Genomic DNA, 21635 nt, shown 5'->3' with positions numbered 1-21635 from the left:
TTTTTAATACTAGTATTCAAAAATATATAACAATGTGAGGACCTGTGGTGATTTACCTGACTTTTAAGAACATCTGAAAGAAGTCTATCATTTTTTTTTTTAACTGTTACAAATAGAATAATGCAGCTTCCCTTTTACTGGTTTCATGCTTAGCAAAGAATATTTCCTATTCAGTATTAGAAAATACTATCATATGTTAAGAATTTTATAAGGTAAATTTTAGGGATGATGAAAATATTCTAGGCTATGATTATGGTGGTATATATATACAACTAGCCATTTGTCAAAACTCATTGAATTATATATTAAAAATTGTTAAATTTTATTGAATGTAACTAATTCCAAAATAAAGCTGATAACTTAAGGAATTCATGGTACAATAGACTTTAAATGTGGGCATTATATAAAAATAACTCAATAATGCTAATAAAAAATCATCATCACCTAGCAAAAAAAAAATTACAGATTTTAGAGCTTAGAGTATTAAAGAGGGGGAATGAAAACATCTACCTGGGAAAAAGAAAAAGAGCAGAAAAAATATTATAGGGTCAGTACCTGTCCCACAAAAATAGTGAGCGCTAGATAGGAATGGTCTCCAAGGGCTGACGATGGTTCATAATATAAAGGTAATGTCAGCAACAGATGAAAAGAATTTAGTGTACCTTATGGAAGAGGCCAATGGTATAAAGATATATAATTTGTGAAGTTTGAATACCACCAAATTGAGTTAAGAGTGTTTATTACAATGGACCACAACCTATCTGAAAGTTTGTTGTGCTGCCTTGGCTCCCATGTTGCTGTGATGCTAGAGGTTATGCCATGGGTATTTCAGATACCAGCAGGGTAACTCAAACTGGACAGGTTTCAGTGAAGCTTTCAAAATAAGACTAGGAAGAAAGACTTAGTGATCTACTTCCAAAAACTAGCCAATTTAAACCTTACAAATCAAAACAGAATATCTTAAGACACATGCTGGATGATGAGCCTCTTAGGTTGGGAGGCACTACACAATGGCCAAAATAATGGACTCAAACATGGCAGCAATCATAAAGATGGCTCGAGACCGAAGTTTTCATTCTTTTATACATAACGTTGCCTTGAGTGGGAGCCAACACGACAATCTAACAACAATAATGTTTTGGTGGTAAACCAAAACCAACACCAAACCCAGTGCCGTCGAGTTGATTCCAACTCATAGCAACCCTATAGGACAGAATAGAACTGCCCCGTAGAGTCTCCAAGGAGCACCTGGCGGATTTGAACTGCCAAGCTTTGGGTTAGAGGCTGTAGCACTAACCACGACGCCACGAGGGTTTCCTTTGGTGGTAAAAGAATATCATAAATATAGGACATCTTCCCATTGAAGTTTAGTTTTTCCGTGTAATCAAAGTCATGGAATAAATGTTGATTATCAGTCCAATGGAGGCTCAGTGACATTTGGTTTGATGTAGTTCTTTCAGACCTACCCTCAACCTGACTAACACAGGACTGGGGCTTCTGGAACAAGGTCAAATCTTCAGAAAGCACGTGGGGTTGTTCTCAGTTGAAGTGGTTTGGAGCACTATAATAGGCCTGATATGATCTTCTGATGTCTAAAATTGATCTTTTATTTATTATTTATTTAATCCCCTCAACAGCTACCTACCTATATTGCAAAACACACTGTGGCTAGGAAAATCTGTGCTGTGACATTCTCCTGGGGGAAACCTGTCCTCACACAACAGCCTGCTGTGTAAACCCTGCCCCTAATTTCCAAGGATGAGTGGTCCAATGTGATAGTCACTATGTATGTGTTGTTACTGAGCACTTGAAATGTGACTTCTCTGAATCAAAATAGGCAATATATACACTGAATTTCAAGCCTTAGTAAAACAAATAAATAAATATCTTACTATACTGTTATTGTGTTGAAATGATCTTATTTTAGATATGGTGAAGATATAGTGAGTTAATTGAAATTTGTTAAAATTAATTTCACCTGTTTATTTTATAATTTGACTATTGGAACTCTTAATATTGCTTAGGTGTCTTGCATTCTACTTCTATTGGACGATCCGGTCCTAAGAGGCTGGCCTTGTGCACCTTACCTCGGCCAAAGCTCTCTCCTCAGACTTACAAGGCTGTGTCTGCCTAATGTTGGCTGTGCCTCCTTAGGGATTTGCTTTGGTGTTGCCAGCCCCTTCCCACTCACCTCAGTGCTCTGGGTCACATCTCCATATGCAGGTGCCTTAGAATCCTGCAGTTTCTTCCTGAGTTTTTCGCTGCTTTCTCCCAGCACGCTTTCAGCTAGTATCACCATGACATCGGCAATAATATCCCTTGTTTCAAGTCCTCTTTTGAATCTGGCTTTAATTTCTGACTGTTCCCTGTGGATATACTGCTGCAGCCACTTTTGAAAGACCTTCAGGAAAATTTTACTTATGTAAGACATTAATTACATGTTTTGATAATTTATGCATTCAATCGGATCACCTTCCAGTTGGTTGGCCAGGTAACTGTCTTCAAGATTTCTTGGCATAGAGGAGTGAGCATTTCCAGCGCTGCATCCATTTGTTGGAACAACTCAATTGGTACTCTGTCAATTCCTGCAGCCTTATTTTCCTTCAAAACCTTCAGTGCAGCTTGGACTTATTCCTTCAGTGCCATTGGTTCCTGATCATATGCTACTTCCTGAAATGGTTGAAAGTCAACCAGTTCTTTTTGGTGTACTGACTCTGTGTATTCCTTCCATGTTCTTTTGATGCTTCCTTTGTCATTTAATATTTTTTCTTGTAGAATCATTCAATATTGCAACTCTAGGCTTCAATTTTTTCTTCATATTTTTCTAGGGTGATTAGTCCTAGCAAGGAAGAAGTGTCAATGACTCTGAAATTAACGGTAAGATATTTGTGTGCTAGAGGAGGGGAAATTAATCTGACAAAAATTCAGGTGCCTTCCACTTCACCAAAATTTCCAAGAGTCCAGTGATGTGGGACGTGTCTATATATTCCTTCAAAAATGGGGGATGTGTTATTGCATCTGGCCAATCCAACAACTAAAAAGGAGACACAGTGTCTGGTGGGCCTCTGGATTTTGGAGGCTAAATATCCCTCATTTGGGTGTGCTACATTTATCAAGTGACTCATAAAACTAGTAGGTTTGAGTGGGTCCTAGAAAAAGAAAAGCCTCTTCAACATGTTCAGGCTGCCATGCAGGGTGCTCTGCCACTTGGACCATATGATCTGGTTGATCCGATGGTCTTTGAAGTGTCAGTGGCAGATAGGGATGCTTTTTTGAGTCTTAGCAGGCTCCTATTGGTGAATGACACATTAGACCCTTAGGATTTTGGAACACAGAGCAGCCATCCATTGCAGATAAACACTAACACTTTTGAGAAACAGCTTTTGGCTTGTTAGTAGACCTTAGTAGAAACAGAATGCTTAACCTTATGCTACCAAGTCACCATACAGCCTGAGCTGCCCATTGTGAACTGGGTGTTTTCTGATCCACAGAACTATAAATTAGTATGTGCATGCTATATTCTGTCGTTAAATGGACGTGGTATGCGCCAGGTTGCACCAGAGCAGGACCTGAAGGCACAAGCAGGTTGCACGAGGCAGTGGCTCAGATGCCCATGGTCTCCCTCCTGTAACGTTACCAGCCGTCTCTCAGTCTGCACCTATGTCCTCATGTGGAGCTCCTTATGATCAGTTGACTGAGGAACAGAAAACTCATGCCTTGTTTACAGATGGTTCTAGCACCACTGGAATGTGTAGTGGCAACACTACAGCCCCTTTCTGGGACTGCCCCAAAGGACAGCAGTGAAGGAAAATCTTCCCACTGGGTAGAACTGTAACCAGTGAAACTGATTGTTCACTTTGCATGGAAGCGTAAATGACCAGATGTGGGATTATATGCTGATTCATGGCCCGTGGCAAACCATTTGGCTGGATTGTCAGGGACTTGGAAGGAACAGGATTGGAAATTGCAGACAAGGAGGTATGGGAAAGAGGTATGTGTATAAGCCTCTGTGAATGGGCCAAAAAAGTGATGATATTTGTCTCTTATGTGAATGCTCACCAAAGGGGTAGCTCTGCAGATTAGGATTTTAACAATCAAGTGGATAGGATGGCACATTCTGTTGAAACAAGTCATTTTATTTCCCCAACCACTCCTATCATTTCCAATGGCCTCATGATCAAAGCGGCCATGGTGACAATGATGGACATTATGCATGGGCTCAGCAACATGGATTTCCACATACCAAGGCTGACTTGGCTACAGCCACTGCTGAGAGTCCAATCTGCTTGTGGAAGAGACCAACACTAAGTCCTCTACCCAGCACCATTCATCAAGGTGATGAACCAGCAACCTGATGGTAGATTGACTACATTTTATTGGTTTCATCATGGAAAGGACAGCATTTTTTTCTTATTGGAATAGACATTTTCTCTGGATATGGGTTTTCCTCCCCAGTGTGCAATGCTTATGCCAGAACTACCACCCAATGGATTTACAGAATGATTTATTCACTATCATAATATTCCACACAGCATCACCTAGATTCAAGGGACTCACTTTACAGCAAATGCATTGCAGCAACGAGGACATGTTCATGGAGTTCACGGGTTTTACCATGTTCCCCACCATCCTGAAGCAGCTGGCTTGATAGAACATGGAATGGCCTTCTAAGGACACAATTATGGTACCAGCTATGTGGCAATTCCTTTCACGGTTGTGGAAATATTCTTCAGGAGGCTGTATATGCTCTAAAACAGCCTCCAATATATGGTACTGTTTCTCCTACAGCCAGGATTCTTGAGTCCAGGAATCAAGGGGTGGGAATGGGAGTGTCACCATTATTCACCCTAGTGACCCACTCTCAAAATTTTTGCTTCCTGTTCCCACAACTCTATGCTCTTCATGTATAGAGATCTTAGTTTCAAAGGGAGTAACGTTCCCACCCAAAGGTGCAACATTAATTCCATCGAACTGCAAATTAGGAATGCCATCTTCCCACTTTGGGCTTCTTATGGCTCTGGATGAGGAAAAGAAAGCAGTTACCATATTGGCTGGTGTGATTGATCATACTTATAAAGCAGAAATCAGACTGATATTACATAATGGAGATAAAGAAGAGCATGTCTGGAATATAGGTGATCCCTCAGGGCATCTCTTAGTACTAAAATGCCCTGTGATTAAAATAAATGGAAAACTGCAGCAACCAAATTCCAACATGACTACTAATGGTCCGTATTCTCAGGAATGAAAGTTTAGGTCACCCCACCAGGCAAGAAACTATAACCAGCTGAGGTGCTTGCTGAGAGCAAAGGGAATATGGAATGGGTGGTGGATGGAGGTTGTTCTAAATACCATTTATGATCATGTGACCACTAGCAGAAATTAGGACTGTTTTTATTACTTGCTTGTATGTATGCATCAAATATTTTAGTTTTCATCATTTATAAAATATAAGATGTAACCAGGGCTAGTGTATATTCAGTTGTATGCATGTTAGTTGCATCACATTAGGTGCAAGTGTGACTTTGTGATTGACTTTATTTAGAGATTGTGTATAATAAAAGGAGATGTGTAAAGGCACAAAGTTGACAAGGAGTGGACTGTGGTGGTTAAGATTGTGTGTCAACTTGGCTGGTCCATAATTCTCAGCAGTTTGACATTTTTATAATGATGTAGTTTGGCAATTATGTAATGATGTTGGCTGGCATTTATGTAACAATGCAGTTTGGCAGTTATGTAAGGATGTACCTATCCTCTATTTTGTAATATAATGTAATGATGCCCGTGACATGATCAGCCAACCAACTGTAAAGTGAGTTTCCTCAGGGGTGTGGTCTGAGCAAGTATGTGGATATCCTTGCAAATCTTGCTGGTTTTTGCTCCCTCTGGATCCTGTATCTGGCTCATTATCATCTGATCTCCAATTCTTAGGACTTGAGCCAGCAACCTGCTCTACTGTCTAGCAGGATTCGAATTTGTCCACCTTGGCAGCCTGTGAGGCAGCAGCCTGCCATCTTACCTGATGATCTTGGATTTGTCAACCTCCAAAGCCCATGAGCCAAGATTCTGCCAACTGACCTGATGTCTAAGTCATCTAGTGCTGCTATAACAAAAAATACCAGAAGTGGATGGTTTCAACAAACAGAAGTTTCTTCTCTCACAGTCTAGTAGGCTAGAAGTCTAAATTCAGGGTGTCAGATCCAGGGGAAGATTTTCTCTCTTTGTCAGCTCTGGAGGAAGCTCCTTATCATCAGTATTCCCCTGGAGTAGGAACGTCTCAGTGCAGGTACTACAGGTCCAAAGAACTTGCTCTTCTGCTGGCACTACTTTCTTGGTAACATGAGGTCCCCATGTCTCACTGCTTGATTCTGTCTTCTGTGTCTTAAAAGAGATTTACTTAAGACATAACCTAATATTGAAGTTTGAGCCCTATCATTAACATAACTGCAACTATTCCCACCTCATTAATATCATAGAGGTGGAATGTACAACACTTGGAAAATCACATCAGGTGACAAAAATTGTAGACCATTACGCAATACTGGGAATCATGTACTACCCAAGTTGACACATATTTTGGGGGATGTAGTTCATTCCATAACTCCTGCCAATCTGAGATTCATCAGCCCCTGCAATTAGGTGAGTCAGGAGAAGCCTCCAACATGATGTCTGACCCATGGACCTTGGACTTGTGGGCCTCTACAATCACATGACCCATTTCCTTGAGATAAATCTATCTCTCTCTGTGTATTTATATATAGCAAAAGGGCTCCCAAGCCTCATGAACAAGCTTCTTTATTTACTCTGTTTAAGTTGTCTCCGAAAATAACTAAGCTTAAAAGGCCAGTGTAGGTCATTGCTGTGTGACCACTAACTTAAGGATGAGCTGCCTCAGGTTTCTTTGATGGACTGAATGGGATACTCAGGTATCAACAGCCTCAGAAACCACAGCAATTTAAATTTGATCCTGCTGGTCACCAATGATGAATACACGCCAAGAATGATTTCATATATGTATATGTATATATATGTATGTATGTGTATATATATATATATATATATATATATATATATATATATATATATATATAGGCTCTCTCTCTCTCTCTATATATATATATACACTTCAGAGGTTTTGGTTCTCTACAGAACCCAGCTTAAGACAAGTACCAAGATATATTTTATGGCTTTCAAGCATGGATTTAGTTTTATTACTCCTTTCCCTAAGAAGATGAAGCAAAAGAAAAAGTGATTGTGTTTCAAATGAGGACAAATAAGAGTTTGTTACAAATGTGTCCTCCAAATATCAATGGGATTGGCTTGGTTAAAAAAAAAAAGAAAAAGAAAAAAATACATTTGGCCTCTAGTAAGTCACGTGCAATATTAGTGTATCAGACTTTTGAAGTTATGAAATTCAATTCTTGACAGCCAATGCTGCCATTTAAATCTCCACAGTTGATTGTTCAAAATGAAAGTTATGACATTTCTAGGTGTTACAGGGAGCTGGCCATGAATCTGATGGAGCAGTGACTTTTTGTGGCATTGCCTCACTGTTTCTGATGGGTAAAAGAGGATCAATTTTTTTCAGAAAAGGAAGTGAACTGGACAAAGTGGTGGTGAAAAATGAGCAAACAAAATGGTTATCTAGGTGTTACAGGTGATGTAAAGACAGGGTAAAAACGGTCCAAAATGTGTCAGTTTGGATTATTCATCAGAATGTGCTTAAAATTCAGTATGAAGCCCCAGAACAAAAGCAGATGTCAAAAAGTTTACCAAATTATTTTAATTGCGTATATAACGCAATCAGAATAACACACCTCAGTATCCACTACAATTAATTAATTAATCCATTTCAACTAAAGACCACAAATTATTTGTTAATAAAGTCTTCATTTTAAAATAACTTTAGGTTCACATACAAATTATAAAGATAATACAGAGTTCCAATGTATTCCTCACATAGTTCCCTAATGTAAGCTACTGATGATACACTTGTCAAAACTAAGAAACCAACATTAATACATTATTATTATTAATAATGAAACTTCAATACTATAGAGTAACTAAACAGTTATTCGAATAATGAGATTAATGCATACCATTTTTTAAGAAGAAAAAAATTTTGACCAAATAATACTTTTGAATTTAACTTTCAGACATGTAGCACTACACTGGACTCTTTCAAATGAACTGAAAACAAGCTAATTTTGACAGAATTCATAAAGCAATCTCAAATTTGAGCTGTCTTACCTTTTGCTTTGAGTTTAACTTTATATTAGGTACAGCAGCACCATTTTTTAAGTTCTACAAGATGCTAAGGAAGGTTATTAGATGGAGCCAGTTTTTCCAGGGGAATTTTAATATACTTTAATTTTTTTTTTTTTTTTACTAATTCACTTTATTTGTTTCTATCCCTAAATTTTCTTTTAAAAAGACAATGGTTTATTATTTGTCAGAGCATGTTTTTCACTGTTTCTCTATTAATGTATACCTAAAATTGATCAGAACACATTTATATTTGCATGTTAGGAATGATCCTTATTGAAAATAAAAAGAGTTCATGAAATAAAAACTGTTCTGGAAAGCCTGTATGTACAGCTTCCATCCCCATGGCAACAAATTAACTCATTCCACCTGGTCTTCTAGGGTAGTAATTTCTAGTGTGTTGAGATGGACTGCTGCTTCTCAAGGCCAGCGAGAAAGGAGGAAAAAGATGACCTCCAAAGGATGGTGGTCAGCTGGGACAAGCAGTCGGAGGGGAGGAGTTAGGGAGAGTGACTGGATTTCCTGGCGGGCCCTGTGTGTGTGGTTCTTTCAGGAAGTCCGTAATCTTTCAGGCATGTATTCGTTGTTGAAGACCAGCAGGATTAAATGTAACTTGCTGTGGTTTCCCAAGCTGTTGATATCTCAGTAACCCAGTCAATCCATCAAAGAATCCTGGGATATCTCATCCTTATGACAATGGCTACATAGCAACAACCTCACTGGCCTTTCACGCTTAGTTATTCTCAGACACAACTTAAACAGAATAAATAAAGAAGCTTGTTTATGAGGCTTTAGAGCCCTTTTGCTAGAAGATGGGAGTTTTTGTGCTCTCTCTGGAGGAAGTGAAAATGATACGCAATTTGTGTGCTATGCTTTCTGTGATTGTTATATGCTCAACAACTTGTCAGGCATGGATATGAGAACAGCTATTGACTACATTAGAAGAAGTATATCCTATGACGATGGACTTGCACAGGGGGCAGGATATGAATCTCATGGAGGAGTGACATTTTGTGGTATTACCTCACTGTGTCTGATGGGTAAAGCAGAAAAAGTTTTTTCTGAAAAGGAATTGAACAGGATAAAGAGGCAACAAAATGATTACCATGAAAGACCTCATTAACCTATATAACCTGTTATTCTTTATGGTTGAAACAACTCTAAAGCTTCTGAAAATTTTCCAATATGCTAACTTCGAAAAAATAAAAATTACATCTTACCATCCCAAGATTGCCCTGTAGAAGGACTTGGCAAGTGGTTATATAGTCATCCAGATGTTTTGCATGCAAACCTATGGGATTTGTGGCCTGTCAATAATGGAGGAAATAGAATTTGAAAAACACACCCTGCCCTGAATGTAAGGACATGGACTTCTAAATGCCTTGGAGATCTCAAGCATATTGGAAAACCAATGTTTCTAAACAATGTTCAGAGAATGTGCATATCTCCACATGATTGACATTAGATTGGGGCAATGTGGGGGATTTGTAGCATCTGTAGGCCAAACTTTAAAACCATATATAACCAAGTGTGCCGTTTTTTTTAGAGGTGGGGTCATACAACCAAACCCCATGATGATGTCACTTTGGGGTATGGTCTTGGGCCAGTAGCCTTTGTACATAACTAGTTTAAAAATAAAATTAAATTAAAAAAGAAACCCTTTAGTGCAAATTGTATTGTATTATAAAATGGCCACAAATCTTCAAAACAGTTTATACTTCATATAAAATTATAATCTTCCAGTGAAAAATTAGTGAATATTTTTAAATTTTTATGATTGTTGATGGCAGTAAATTGCTTGAAGAGTTAAGTGCCTGGGATCATTCTTTGAAAACAGATATTCCCATAATCATTATACTGATTTATTTTGTTATTCTTAAGTGAAGTGTACCAATTAACCCTATGTGACCTATATAAATCAAACTAATGACTTCATAGAATAAATAGGCTTAGGTAGGAAAATCATTTTCTAAAGTGACATTGTTGAAATAAGATTCTATTAAGTATTAAAATCACTGTAACTGAGAGAAAAGTAATTTAACTGTATGTGATCGTAAAGGGAAGGTTCTAGGCTGTGATAGGCTGAATACAAAGTATATTTGATTTTAATCTCAAAGAAGTTGTTGCTTCGTTTTTCTTTCAGGGGAGAAAATAATCTTTCCTATACTAAAGAAACATTGTGAAGAATGGGAATTCCAGAACACTTAATAGTGCTCATGAGGAAACTTTACATAGATCAAGAGGCAGTTGTTGGTACAGAACAAGGGATTACTGATTGGTTTAAAGTCAGGAAAGGTGTGCATCCAGTTTGTATTCTTTCACCATACCTATTCAAACCGTATGCTGAGCAAATAATATGAGAAGATGGACTATACGAAGAAGAACGGGGCATCAGGGTTGGAGGAAGACCCAACAACCTGCATTATGCAGATGACACAAACTTGCTTGCTGAAAGTGAAAAGGACTTGAAGCACTTAGTAATGAAGATCAAAGACCACAGCTTCAGAATGGATTGCACCTCAACATAAAGAAAAAAAAATCCTCACAACTGGATCAAAGAGCAACATCATGACAAACGGAGAAAAGATTGAAGTTGCCAAGGATTTCATTTTACTTGGATCCACAATCAACAGCCATGGAAAGAGCAGTCAACAAATCAAAAGACTCATTTCATCAGGTAAATCTGCTGCAAAGGACCTCTTTAAAGTGTTGAAGAGCAAAGCTATCACCTTGAAGACTAAGGTGCGCCTTACCCAAGCCATGGTATTTTCAATCACATCATATGCATGTGAAAGCTGGACAATGAATAAGGAAGACCAAAGAAGAATTGATGCCTTTGAATTGTGGTGTTGACGAAAAATATTGAACATACCATGGACTGCCAAAAGAATGAACAAATCTATCTTAGAAGAAGTACAACCAGAATGCTCCTTAGAAGCAAGGATGATGAGACTATGCCTTACATACTTTGGACCTGTTGTCAGGAGGGATCAGTCCCTGGAGAAGGACATCATGCTTGGAAAAGGACAGGGTCAGTGGAAAAGAAGACCCTCATTGAGGTGTATTGACACAGTGGCTGCAAAAATGAAGTCAAGCATAATAATGATTGTAAGGGTGGCGAAGGACCAGGAAGCATTTCGTTCTGTTGTGCATACGGTCGCTATGAGTTGGAACCAACTCAGCGGCGTCTAATAACAACAGCATACTAAAGAAGAGATAATGTATTTTGTTTATTCTTTAGATATATGTGATATTGTAAATTACATTTGTACTTTTATACCTGAGTTATTTTTACCCACTTGATTTGTTTTAGTTTTTTGCCTCCAGTTTAACTGAGTTAGCTCTAATTTCAAGCTAATAATTTTTATAATGACTTCAATCTAAATAAGTAGAAATGTAAGCACAAAAATAGTATCTCTCAAGTAAACTGAATGGTACAGTTATATTTTAAAAAATGACTTCCTATTACAACAAAACAAACTTAACAGTTACATAAAAGAATAAGACTTTTGGGTCTGCTTTAATTTCACCCTTGTGGGACATTTTACATTTGAGCAAGAAAATAAAAGAACAGATTTTGAGTTGTGTTGCACTTATCTTTCAGAGAGATCTATTGCTTTAGCCATTTTTGTAGGATCTGGAAGATTTTTTCTCGAGCTTGAATTAGTTCATGTGAATCAGTATCCATTTGTTTATACATATCTGCACAGTGTATTTCACCTGAAAAGAGAAAAAGGAATATCAGAATATCTACCTAGCAAATATCCAAAGACAGAAGTCCTCAATTCCAGGCTGCAGGTTAGAATCACCAGGAACTCTGTTCAAACAAACCAATATCTGAACCCCAACCTTCAGAGATGTCAATTTCATTAGTCCGGGATGGGGCTGGATATCAGTAATTCACGACTGCCTCTAAAATATTGAAGAAGTCTATCCCAGTAGGCCAGACTTGTTCGATCAGCCCATTTAAAATCCAGACTTAAGCCTCTACATAGATGGAAGCAGCTTTATAAAGAATGGAACTGGAAAAACAAGCTATGCAGTAGTAACCCCAAACTGATGTCCTCGAAGCCTATCTAATTCCACCTGGAACTTCAGCACAGAAAGCCAGAAACAGCACCAAATTAAACTATTAGAGATCTCAAACAATCAGCTGAATGGGGAGCAGCAATAGATTTTCATGGATAAAAATGTACCTATGAAAAAAAGGTTTATGATTCCAGGACACTTGATGAACTCCTTTCTCTGAGAAACACGCAGTTCAACTCATTATGGGCTTGAAGCTCTTTACAACCTGGTATCTAAACATGTTATTAGAGAGGACCTTCATCCACCCATCCAGCGGGCAACCCGTTCCTGCCACGTATGTAACCAAAACATCCCCAAAACAACCAGGCCTCCAACCACTGGCATGCAATATTAAGAACAGATTTCAGGAGACAGCTGGCAAGTAGACTTCACTCACGTGCCAAGAGTCCCTGGCAATTATAGATTTATGCTGGTGTTCATCAACACCTTTTCTGGTTGGATAAAAACGTTCCCTTGTAAAACAGAGAAAATATCAGAAGTTACAAAACAGCTCCTTAATGAAATCATTCCAGGTTCAGCCTGCCTTCAACAATCAAAAGGCACAATGGATCCCATTTCACCTCACAAATTACTCAAAAATTCTCTAGACTTTTAAAAGTCAACTAGAACTTACACTCAGACTGGAGACCACAGTTAAGCAGTAAAGTTCAAAAATATAAATCACACACTAAAAAACCAAATTGCCAAAATCTGTCAAGAAACAAAGATAAGATGGCCCCAAGGATTGCTCTTAGGCTACTTGTGGGTACGGGTTACTCCTAGAAGTGAGCTCAAATTGAGCCCTTTAAAAATTACATAGGGAAAACCATTTCTTGAAAATGACTTGCCTTCAACCAATGCTTAGGTTTTTGTCACCAAGAAGCTCATTCTCCGAAAATATTTGTTGTCTGTCTGGTGCCCTACCTTCTAATCACAGGTATGGTCTCAGCCAACTAAAATATCCTGTTGATGACCTGCTTCACCCATGCCAGCCAGGTGACCAACTTCTGCTGAAAACCTAGGAAGAAGGATCCCTTGAACTCTGGTGGACTGGACCCTACACTGTCCTTTTAACCATCCACTTGGCACCTAAACTCGAAAACATCAAAGTTTGGCTGCATGACACTGACTTAAACCTGTGCTGCCCCCAGAGGATCCTCTGCAACAAGAGCAACCTCAGCAAAACAACTGGATTCGTGAGCCTGTGCAGGACTTAAAACATCTGTTTAAAACAAAAAGCAAAGCTAATGCCTAACCTGTGCCCCTCCAACCCAAAAACCCTCCATCATGATTGTGCTCTTAATGTTTACATTGTCTTTACTGTCTTGGCAATCATTGTGTTCCTTCTCTTTTTATAACAGCTAAAAACTCTGTCTGATTGAAAGTCATAGATAATTTCCCTATTTCCCAGGGTCCACTGGCTCTGGCTCCTTTTTGCTCCGCTGATAATTCCTTTACTAATCTACCTGTTTTTGCCCTGCCTCTTAAACTGCCTTACCATCTTCATTCAAAAGCGCCCAACAGCTGTGAACATCATGATGCTTCAGACTTCCAACTGTGTTCCTCTTAACTCAACAAACCTCTGATCATACAATGCACATGCTTTCTCCGGTCAGCAAACTCAAAAGTTCCACAGGTCTGGGCCACTACCTACATAAAGATCTATATTGAAGACCCTAAAAACTAGAAGAGGGAATGTAACCTATAGGGTTGAACTGTTCCCCCTCCTCTAATCACACTCCCCCGCAACCCCCTAGACCTTGAGTTGCTGATAAGGCATTCCTGTGTTACAGCCCAAAATTATCTTACTGCTTCTCTGCTCAAAGTAACTTCACTACTGAACAACTACCAGCCCCTCCATTTGGACATGATCAATAAGCTGCAAAACTGTCTTCAGATAAAATTCATTCATCATACCTCAAAAAAAAATACATGACCCAGTTGCTATATTACAACCCGCCACTGCAGCCATTAGTACCTGGAATTGTCTGTCTATTCCTAGAAACCTCATGAACTATGCATAAGTTGCCTATCCTGAACCCTATAAGTATGATGAGTCCAGCCACAAATATGTCATGTCTGAACATAGACAAAAACAAGGACAATCTGCAACCACAAGGAGTCTCTTGCTGGTGCAAATCACTAAGCGCTTGGCTACTAGCTGAAAAGGTGGTGGCTCAAATTCTCCCAGGGACCTCTCAGAAGAAAGGCGTGTTGATCTACTTCCGGAAGATCACAGTCATTGAAAATCCTATGGAGCCCAGCTCTACCCTGAAACACATGGGTTTTTCCAAGAAAACTCTCTAGGCAGTTATTTGATCAACATCTGTCTCTCACGTACGACTAGTTACTCCTTGGGGGCAGGGGCTATGTGCACCCTCCCACCCCTAGTGCCCAGCATAGCACATGACACAAGTAGACCCTCTATAAATATTTTTTTAAATGAATGAATTTGATTTTCTTTCTTTCAAATGCCTATAAAATAGACAGTTTTGCACTGGCTTTCTCAGGTTCTGAAGGTATTTTTAAAAGCATAAGAGCTTATATCTCCAAACAACTTGGAAGGCATGTGGCACAATGCATAAGGAGCACAGCTTCCAGTGAGGCTCCTTAGCTTTGAGTTCTGGTCCTGTTTCTTATTATACTGTGAGTCTTAGACACGTTGAATTAATATCTCTATGGGTGGGGCAAATGGTTAACACACTTGGCTGCCATATGGAATGTTGGAGGTTCAAGTCCACCCTGAGGTGCCTCAGAAGAAAGGCCTAGTAATTACTTCAGGAAAAAAAAAAAAAGCCACTGAAAATCCTACGGAGTATAGCTCTGCTCTGACACACATGAGGTCACCACAAACCATGGTCAAATCTATGTCAACTGGTTTACTGGTTTTACGGTGAGTTTCCTCATTTGTGAAATGTGAAATGTGATAGCAACTACCCTTGACTGTTAGTTAGATTTAATCAGGGGAAACACCTAAAGTATGAACCTACAATATGCCATGTGGTAGCCACTATGAGCCACATATGGATATTGAACACTTGAAACATAGCTGGTCAAATCTGAAATAAGCTTTAACTAAAACATATGCTGATTTTGAATACTTAGTATGGAAAATGATGAACATAAACATCATATCGACAATCCTCATATTAATTACATGTTGAAACGAGAACATTTTTAAAATATTGAATCAAAATCTATTCTTAAAGTTAACTTATTTGTGTGTATATGTGTGTGTACTAGAAAAACTGAAAATTACATAAGCATTACAAATACATACCTCACATTATAATTTTAACAGATAGTACAGGAATAATTGTGCCTACGCACAAATAAAATTACATCCATTTAAGGTAGAATCATTGTGAAAGTTATTGTCAGAAATTCTTTCAGAAAGATGGATAAAAAAGATTGGTGTTTGGGTAGTAAAATAATTCTGTGCACAGGAAATATTGAGCAGAGTTTTTGGTCCACTGTGGATGCATATCAAAAGCCACTTGACTCTTCTTCCTGAGTTACCATTCAGTAAACAATTGCTATGTGTCACGCTGTATAGTAAGTATTCTGCATTTATCTTCTTGCTGAATAATACAGCCCCAGAGTTTGTGAATCCATCACCTGTCTGTCAGTTTGCCATACTGTGGTGGCTTGTATGTTATTATGATAATGGAAGCTTTGACACTAATATTTCAAATACCAGCAGGGCTACCAATGGTGGACAGCTTTCAACAGCGCCTCCAGACCAAGCATAAAAAGAAAGACCTGGGGATCTACCTCTGAAAAACAGCCAATGAAAAATTTATAGATTACACCAGAATATTGTCTGATACAGCACTTGAAGATGAACTCCGTAAGTTGAAAGCCAATGGTGAAATCAAGCATTTACCTACTATTCAGAAATCTGAGACAAAATAACTTTTTTAAATGAGTAATTACATTCGGAATAGAAAATGAACTCATCTCACTTGATTGCCTGAAACCACATAAATTTCTGGGATAGGAGGTAGGGAATAAGGACAAAAGCACCCAAATAGTTCATTTTATATCCACCTTTGTTATCTGTGCTGATAAGTACTTTTTTAACACTTTCAGGTCAGGCAATATATACAGGTACCACTTACTCTTTGTACCACTGGGATGCATTGGGAAATTACTGTTTTTAGCAGTCAGAGCCCTATATAGCCATTTAAAATGAAAAAAGAAAGCTTGTGCCACAAATTACTGCTTTTGCAGGGTATTGTATGAGGCAGTGCTGAATCAGTGAAATTTTGGTAGAGAAAACATGAATTTGAAAACTTTCATCTGGTACATATATGTACGTCTGAACTCCAAGGACATAACTGTGGAATATAGTATTAAAATAAAAACCATATTACCTATCAACAGTTCAGGCACACTCAGTGATTCAGCATTTCCCCATCACTGAAAACACATAGCATCAGCAAAAAATTAAAAGAAAAAAATAATTGAGTCACAAATTAACATTCTCTATTTTAGATGAAAGCATGATGATGAAATACAAAAAAAAAAAAAAATTGTTGCTGTTGAGTCGATTCCAACTCATCTTGACCCTATAGGACAGAATGCAAATACTCTGAAATACTGAAATACTAAAAATGTTCTACCTGGAACCTGCTTAGAAATACTTCGTGTTTCTTGTGGCTAACAATATCAAAAGCATTTTATTAAAGCTGTTGTTGTTAGATGCTGTCAAGTCAGTCCACAACTCATGGTGACCCCATGCACAACACAACAAGATGCACAACAAGATGCTAGTCCTGTGCCCTCCTCATGATTGGTTAAAGATCAACCATTATGATCCATAGGGTTTCCATCTGCTTATTTCTGAAAATAGATCACTAGAACCTTTCTTCCTAGTTCATCGTAGTCTTGAAGCCCACTTGAAACACGCTCAGCATCATAGACACACAGCTTCCAATGACAGGCAAGTGGTGGCTACATGAGGTGCATTAGCTGGGAATACAACCTGGTTGTCCTGCATCCAATGTGAAAATTCAACAACTGAACCACTATTTTGCCTACTGAATTCATTACCACATGCTGATACATTTCATTCTATTTGTGGGTCTTTGCATATTCACAATTGTGTTACCTTTCATGAAGACAGCAGGCAAATCTCTACTGATATCCTTTGTGATTCCCAGAAAGTGCCAAGGATCATTGGAACCATTGGAAAAGATGATTTTGCTTCCATTCACATTGAAGCCACCATAGTATATGTTATTGGCTTTTACACGCCAAGTCAATGAATCATAATTGAATCCAGTGCCAAAGACATCAGAACATCTCTTAACATAATACCTGCAAAGAAAATGAGAGAAAATTGTAGTGTCTGGAGTCTTAAAAGTCTGTGAGTGGCCATCTAAGATACTCCATTAGTCTTACCCCTTCAGGAGCAAGGGAGAGTGAAGAAAACCAAAGACACAAGGGAAAGATTAGTCCAAAGGACTAATGGACCACAACCTCCACCAGACTGAGTCCAGTATTCCTAGATGGTGCCCGGCTACCTCCACGGACTGTTCTGACAGGGATCACAACAGAGGTTGCTGGGCAAAGCTGGAGAAAAATGTAAAACAAAATTCTAACTCACACAAAAAAAGACTATACTAGAGTCAAGGAGAACCTTTACCTGAGAGGCAATCCAGAAAATGGGTGGTTGTTTGAATCCGTGGTCTGAAAGAAGCCAAATTCAGTGCAACACTGATAAAACCATTGCCTGCCTAGAATAAAAAATATAAATCAACTTAATCAGTAAAGATATTTTTGTTGATGACAACATGAATATCTTAAATAGATTTAAGTACCCTTACATGCTGCTCATGATCTTCTAAAAAAAAATTGATCTCATCATTATTGGTGTTATTTTTTGTCATGTCCATCATTACCGCACCAAGAACTGCATCTGTGTCCAATGAGCGGGAGTTGCTGATGAGGACCCTCATGCGCCTGGTGTAACCCTCTCTCCTTTCCCAAAGGACCATCTCTATGAGCTCCTCAGATCTGTCCCACTGTCAATCCTCTATTTCCAGCCTCTGGTGGGAACACGCTCCATTCCCTCAGCATCCTCTCTAATAAATTTCCCCTTCAGGATGTCTCAGGACCTTCTTTGTGAAATCTCTCAAAGGAGCAATGCACACTTGATGTCCCTGTCGCTCAAATATGCTGTGACTACAATATCTCCCTCAGAGGTCACCAGTGTCAGCAGGATGAGTAAATCAAAGCATCAAATTGTGGATAATAACTTAGAAGCTCTGTTCATACACATTGCAGCAGCTGTATAAAGGACTCACACTTTTTGAGCAATTTGGTTAACAACTTTAAGAACTGTTCATACTATAAAGATCTTGATGTTGTAGATACATTGTCTTTGAAACAGGTTACTGGAAGGGAAAAGTCCCTGGGTGATACAAATAGTTCGTTCTTGACTATTAACCTAATGGTTGGTGATTTGAACGCAGCCAGCAGTGAAGAAGAAAAAAGCCTTGGCGATCAGCCACTGTAAAGAGTACAGTCAAGAAGACCCTATGGTGCAGTTCCTCTTTGTAACATATAGGGTCTCCGTGAGTCAAAAGCAACTCCAAGGCAACAGGTTAGGTCATTCTAGAGAGCAACTACTTTGAAAACTGCTGTATATAGAATTTGAAGTAGGGTGAGTTTTTTTCCTTTGGTGTCAGTAATGCTCAATTATGTGAAAAAGTACTAAGGGGCAGCTTTCTTTATTCTGCTTCTTGCAATATTGAGAATTGGATATTTCTGCCTCTCTTATTAAAGTGATTTAATCTGTTTATACCCAGCTCCTTGACTCATTCACTGTCTCTTCTCATCCTTGAGTAAAACCTTAGACCTGGTTATTTTCGAATTCCTCTCCAAGCTTAATGCAGCCCCACAGTTTGAGAGTATTTAACAAAACTTTTCAAGCTCGCATTTCCCAACTCCAAAAGGAAAATTTCCATTTTCTCAAGATAACACTTTACCTCTTCTAATACTTTGCATGTCCAAGGAAGAGAGAGAGAAATATTCCAGGAAAGCACTGTAATTTGCATAAAGGCAAGACCACTTTTTATTTATGATCTTCATATTTGCAATTGTTGCAAATCTATTATATGGTGAGCCAAGTGAGGTGTCAGTCATCAGGTCACAAAAGTCATCAATGGTGATCTTATTCAATTCTATCTGCAAAAATTGAGATTCCAATTATCCATAAGTGAATTTACATGAGGTAGCTTTCAGTTTCAAATGGAACTCAGCTCCAAAAATTATTTTAAATGCTTTAAGAGATTACTTTTATTAATTCAAATAATGTGCAAATCTTCTTTGATGACTTGGCCAGGAGACCAACCCCTGGAAATCATCAACTAACCTGAGTGGGTTTCAGAGCCCCTGAGGAGGAGGTTGAATTCTTGTGGAAGACACATAGCTAATAAAAGCAATCGCTTTAACAAGGGCTTTTTTGGCATTCAGGTCGGCATTTGGTTTTGAAGAGTTTACAAATAAGGAAGTTTTGATTGAGTATCCACTGTCTTGTTAGAGCAGTGCTAGAAGCTTTGGGAGGTGGAAAATATGAGAACCAACATTTTGGAACGATCCAATTGAAGAAGGCAATATACATACAATATGAAAACACTATCGCACTATTGTGGGGATTCAAAGAGAGGTCAGTGAGGACTAAAGTCATGTGATAATGCTTCTTGAGGAGGTAGGGATTGAGTTGGACTTTAAAGATTATATAAGATTGAAACAAATAGAGATAAGTAGAGTGCATTTGTCCAAAGCTAATTGCCATTGAGTCAATTACAATTCCTGGTGACTACGCAAAGACATTTGACTGTGTGGATCACAACAAGTTATGAATAATGTGACAAAATAATGGGAATTCCAGAACACTCAAATTTGTTCATGTGGAACCTGTATGTAAATCAAGGGACAGTCATTCCAACGGCCCAAGGGGATTCCTGGTTTAAAATCAGGAAAGTTTTGCTTCAAGATTGTATCTTTTCACCATAGTTATTCAATCTGTATGCTGAGGAAATAGTTTTTGGGAAGCTGGACTATATGAAGAAGAAGGAAACATCAGGAAGATTCCTTAACAATACGCGATATGCAGATGACACAACCTTGCTGGCTGAAAGTGAAGAGAACTTGAAGCACTAACTAATGAAGATCAAAGACTTCAGTCTTAAGTATGAATTACACCTCAACATAAAGAAAAGAAAGGTTCTCACAACTGGACCAATAAGCAACATCATGATAAACAGAGAAAAGACTGACATTTTCAATGATTTCATTTTACTTGTATACAAAATTAATGTCCATGGAAGTAGCAATCAATAAATCAAATGACTCGTTGCATTGGGCAAATTTTCTGCAAAAGACCTCTTTAAAGAGTTAAAAAGCAAAAGAGTTACTTTAAGTAAGAAGGGGCACCTGATCCAAGCCATGGTGTTTTCAGTTGCCTCATCTGCATGTGAAAGCTGGACAATAATAAAGAAGAGAAAGATGAATTTATACCTTTGAATTATGGTGTTGACAAAAAATATTGAATGCCAGAACGCTCCTTAGATGAAAGGATGACAAGACTTTGGACATGTTATCAGGAGGAATCAATCCCTGGAGAAGGACATCATGCTTGGTAAAGTAGAGGGTCAGTGAAAAAAGAGGAAGATCCTCAAAGAGATGAATTGACACTGTAACTGCAACAGTGGGCTCAAGCATAACAACAATTGTGAGGATGGCACAGGACCCAGTGGTGTTTCATACGGTTGTACATAGGGTCGGTATGAATGGGAACTAACTCTGCAGCACCTAACAAAAACACCAACAAGGGTGCGTTTGTATTATTTCACTAACATGAAATTCCTGGAATAGACAAAGTTATTGTATAAGAGCATTTAATTCTTACTTTGTTAAAATAAAGCAAGGAGATTTATTGTAAGTTCAGTAACAGTCCAGACTGAGGAAAACATCTAATTTTACAGAGAGAAAAAACACTTCCAAGATGGCAAAGTTATGGAGACCTTTTCAAGGATAAGAACAAAGGACATGAGCTGTACTATTTTCATTGGACATTACAACCTGACACAATACTAGGCAGGTTACTGGAAATGGGGCTAAGAGTGTGAAGGTTACAGAACATTTTTCTCTTAGAAACGCCTTGCCCAAGTGATCTTTTCCTTGTCGGCATTTGTCTAGGAGACCTAGATCAGAGTCAGCATCAAGGTCTCCTTCTTGAGACATTGTTTCAGTAAGAGTCCTGATTGCACCTGTTATTCTCTCAGTTTAAC

General features: G+C 38.5%; 1 protein-coding gene and 1 pseudogene across 1 annotated transcript in view; one reads left to right on the top strand and one right to left on the bottom strand.

The window, feature by feature from the left end:
- Positions 1-3903: 3903 nt before the first annotated feature.
- LOC100667370 (geranylgeranyl transferase type-1 subunit beta-like) lies at positions 3904-9829 on the top strand (annotated as a pseudogene).
- A 1553-nt stretch (positions 9830-11382) lies between these two features.
- LOC100667087 (putative serine protease K12H4.7) overlaps positions 11383-21635 on the bottom strand; it is a 56036-nt gene continuing 45783 nt past the window's right edge. The window contains exons 6-9 of the mRNA XM_064287396.1: positions 19329-19527; positions 17984-18074; positions 17447-17655; positions 11383-11985 (exon numbers count right to left, since the gene is read on the bottom strand). Coding sequence (XP_064143466.1) covers positions 11876-11985; positions 17447-17655; positions 17984-18074; positions 19329-19527 — 609 coding nt within the window. The 3' untranslated portion in view covers positions 11383-11875. The remainder of the gene's footprint in view (positions 11986-17446; positions 17656-17983; positions 18075-19328; positions 19528-21635) is intronic.

The sequence above is a fragment of the Loxodonta africana genome, chromosome 6 (assembly GCF_030014295.1).
Source record: "Loxodonta africana isolate mLoxAfr1 chromosome 6, mLoxAfr1.hap2, whole genome shotgun sequence".
Taxonomy (NCBI): Eukaryota; Metazoa; Chordata; class Mammalia; order Proboscidea; family Elephantidae; genus Loxodonta; species Loxodonta africana.
The sequence above is the reverse complement of the archived record's forward strand: the minus strand, read 5'-3'. Positions and strand labels throughout refer to the sequence as shown.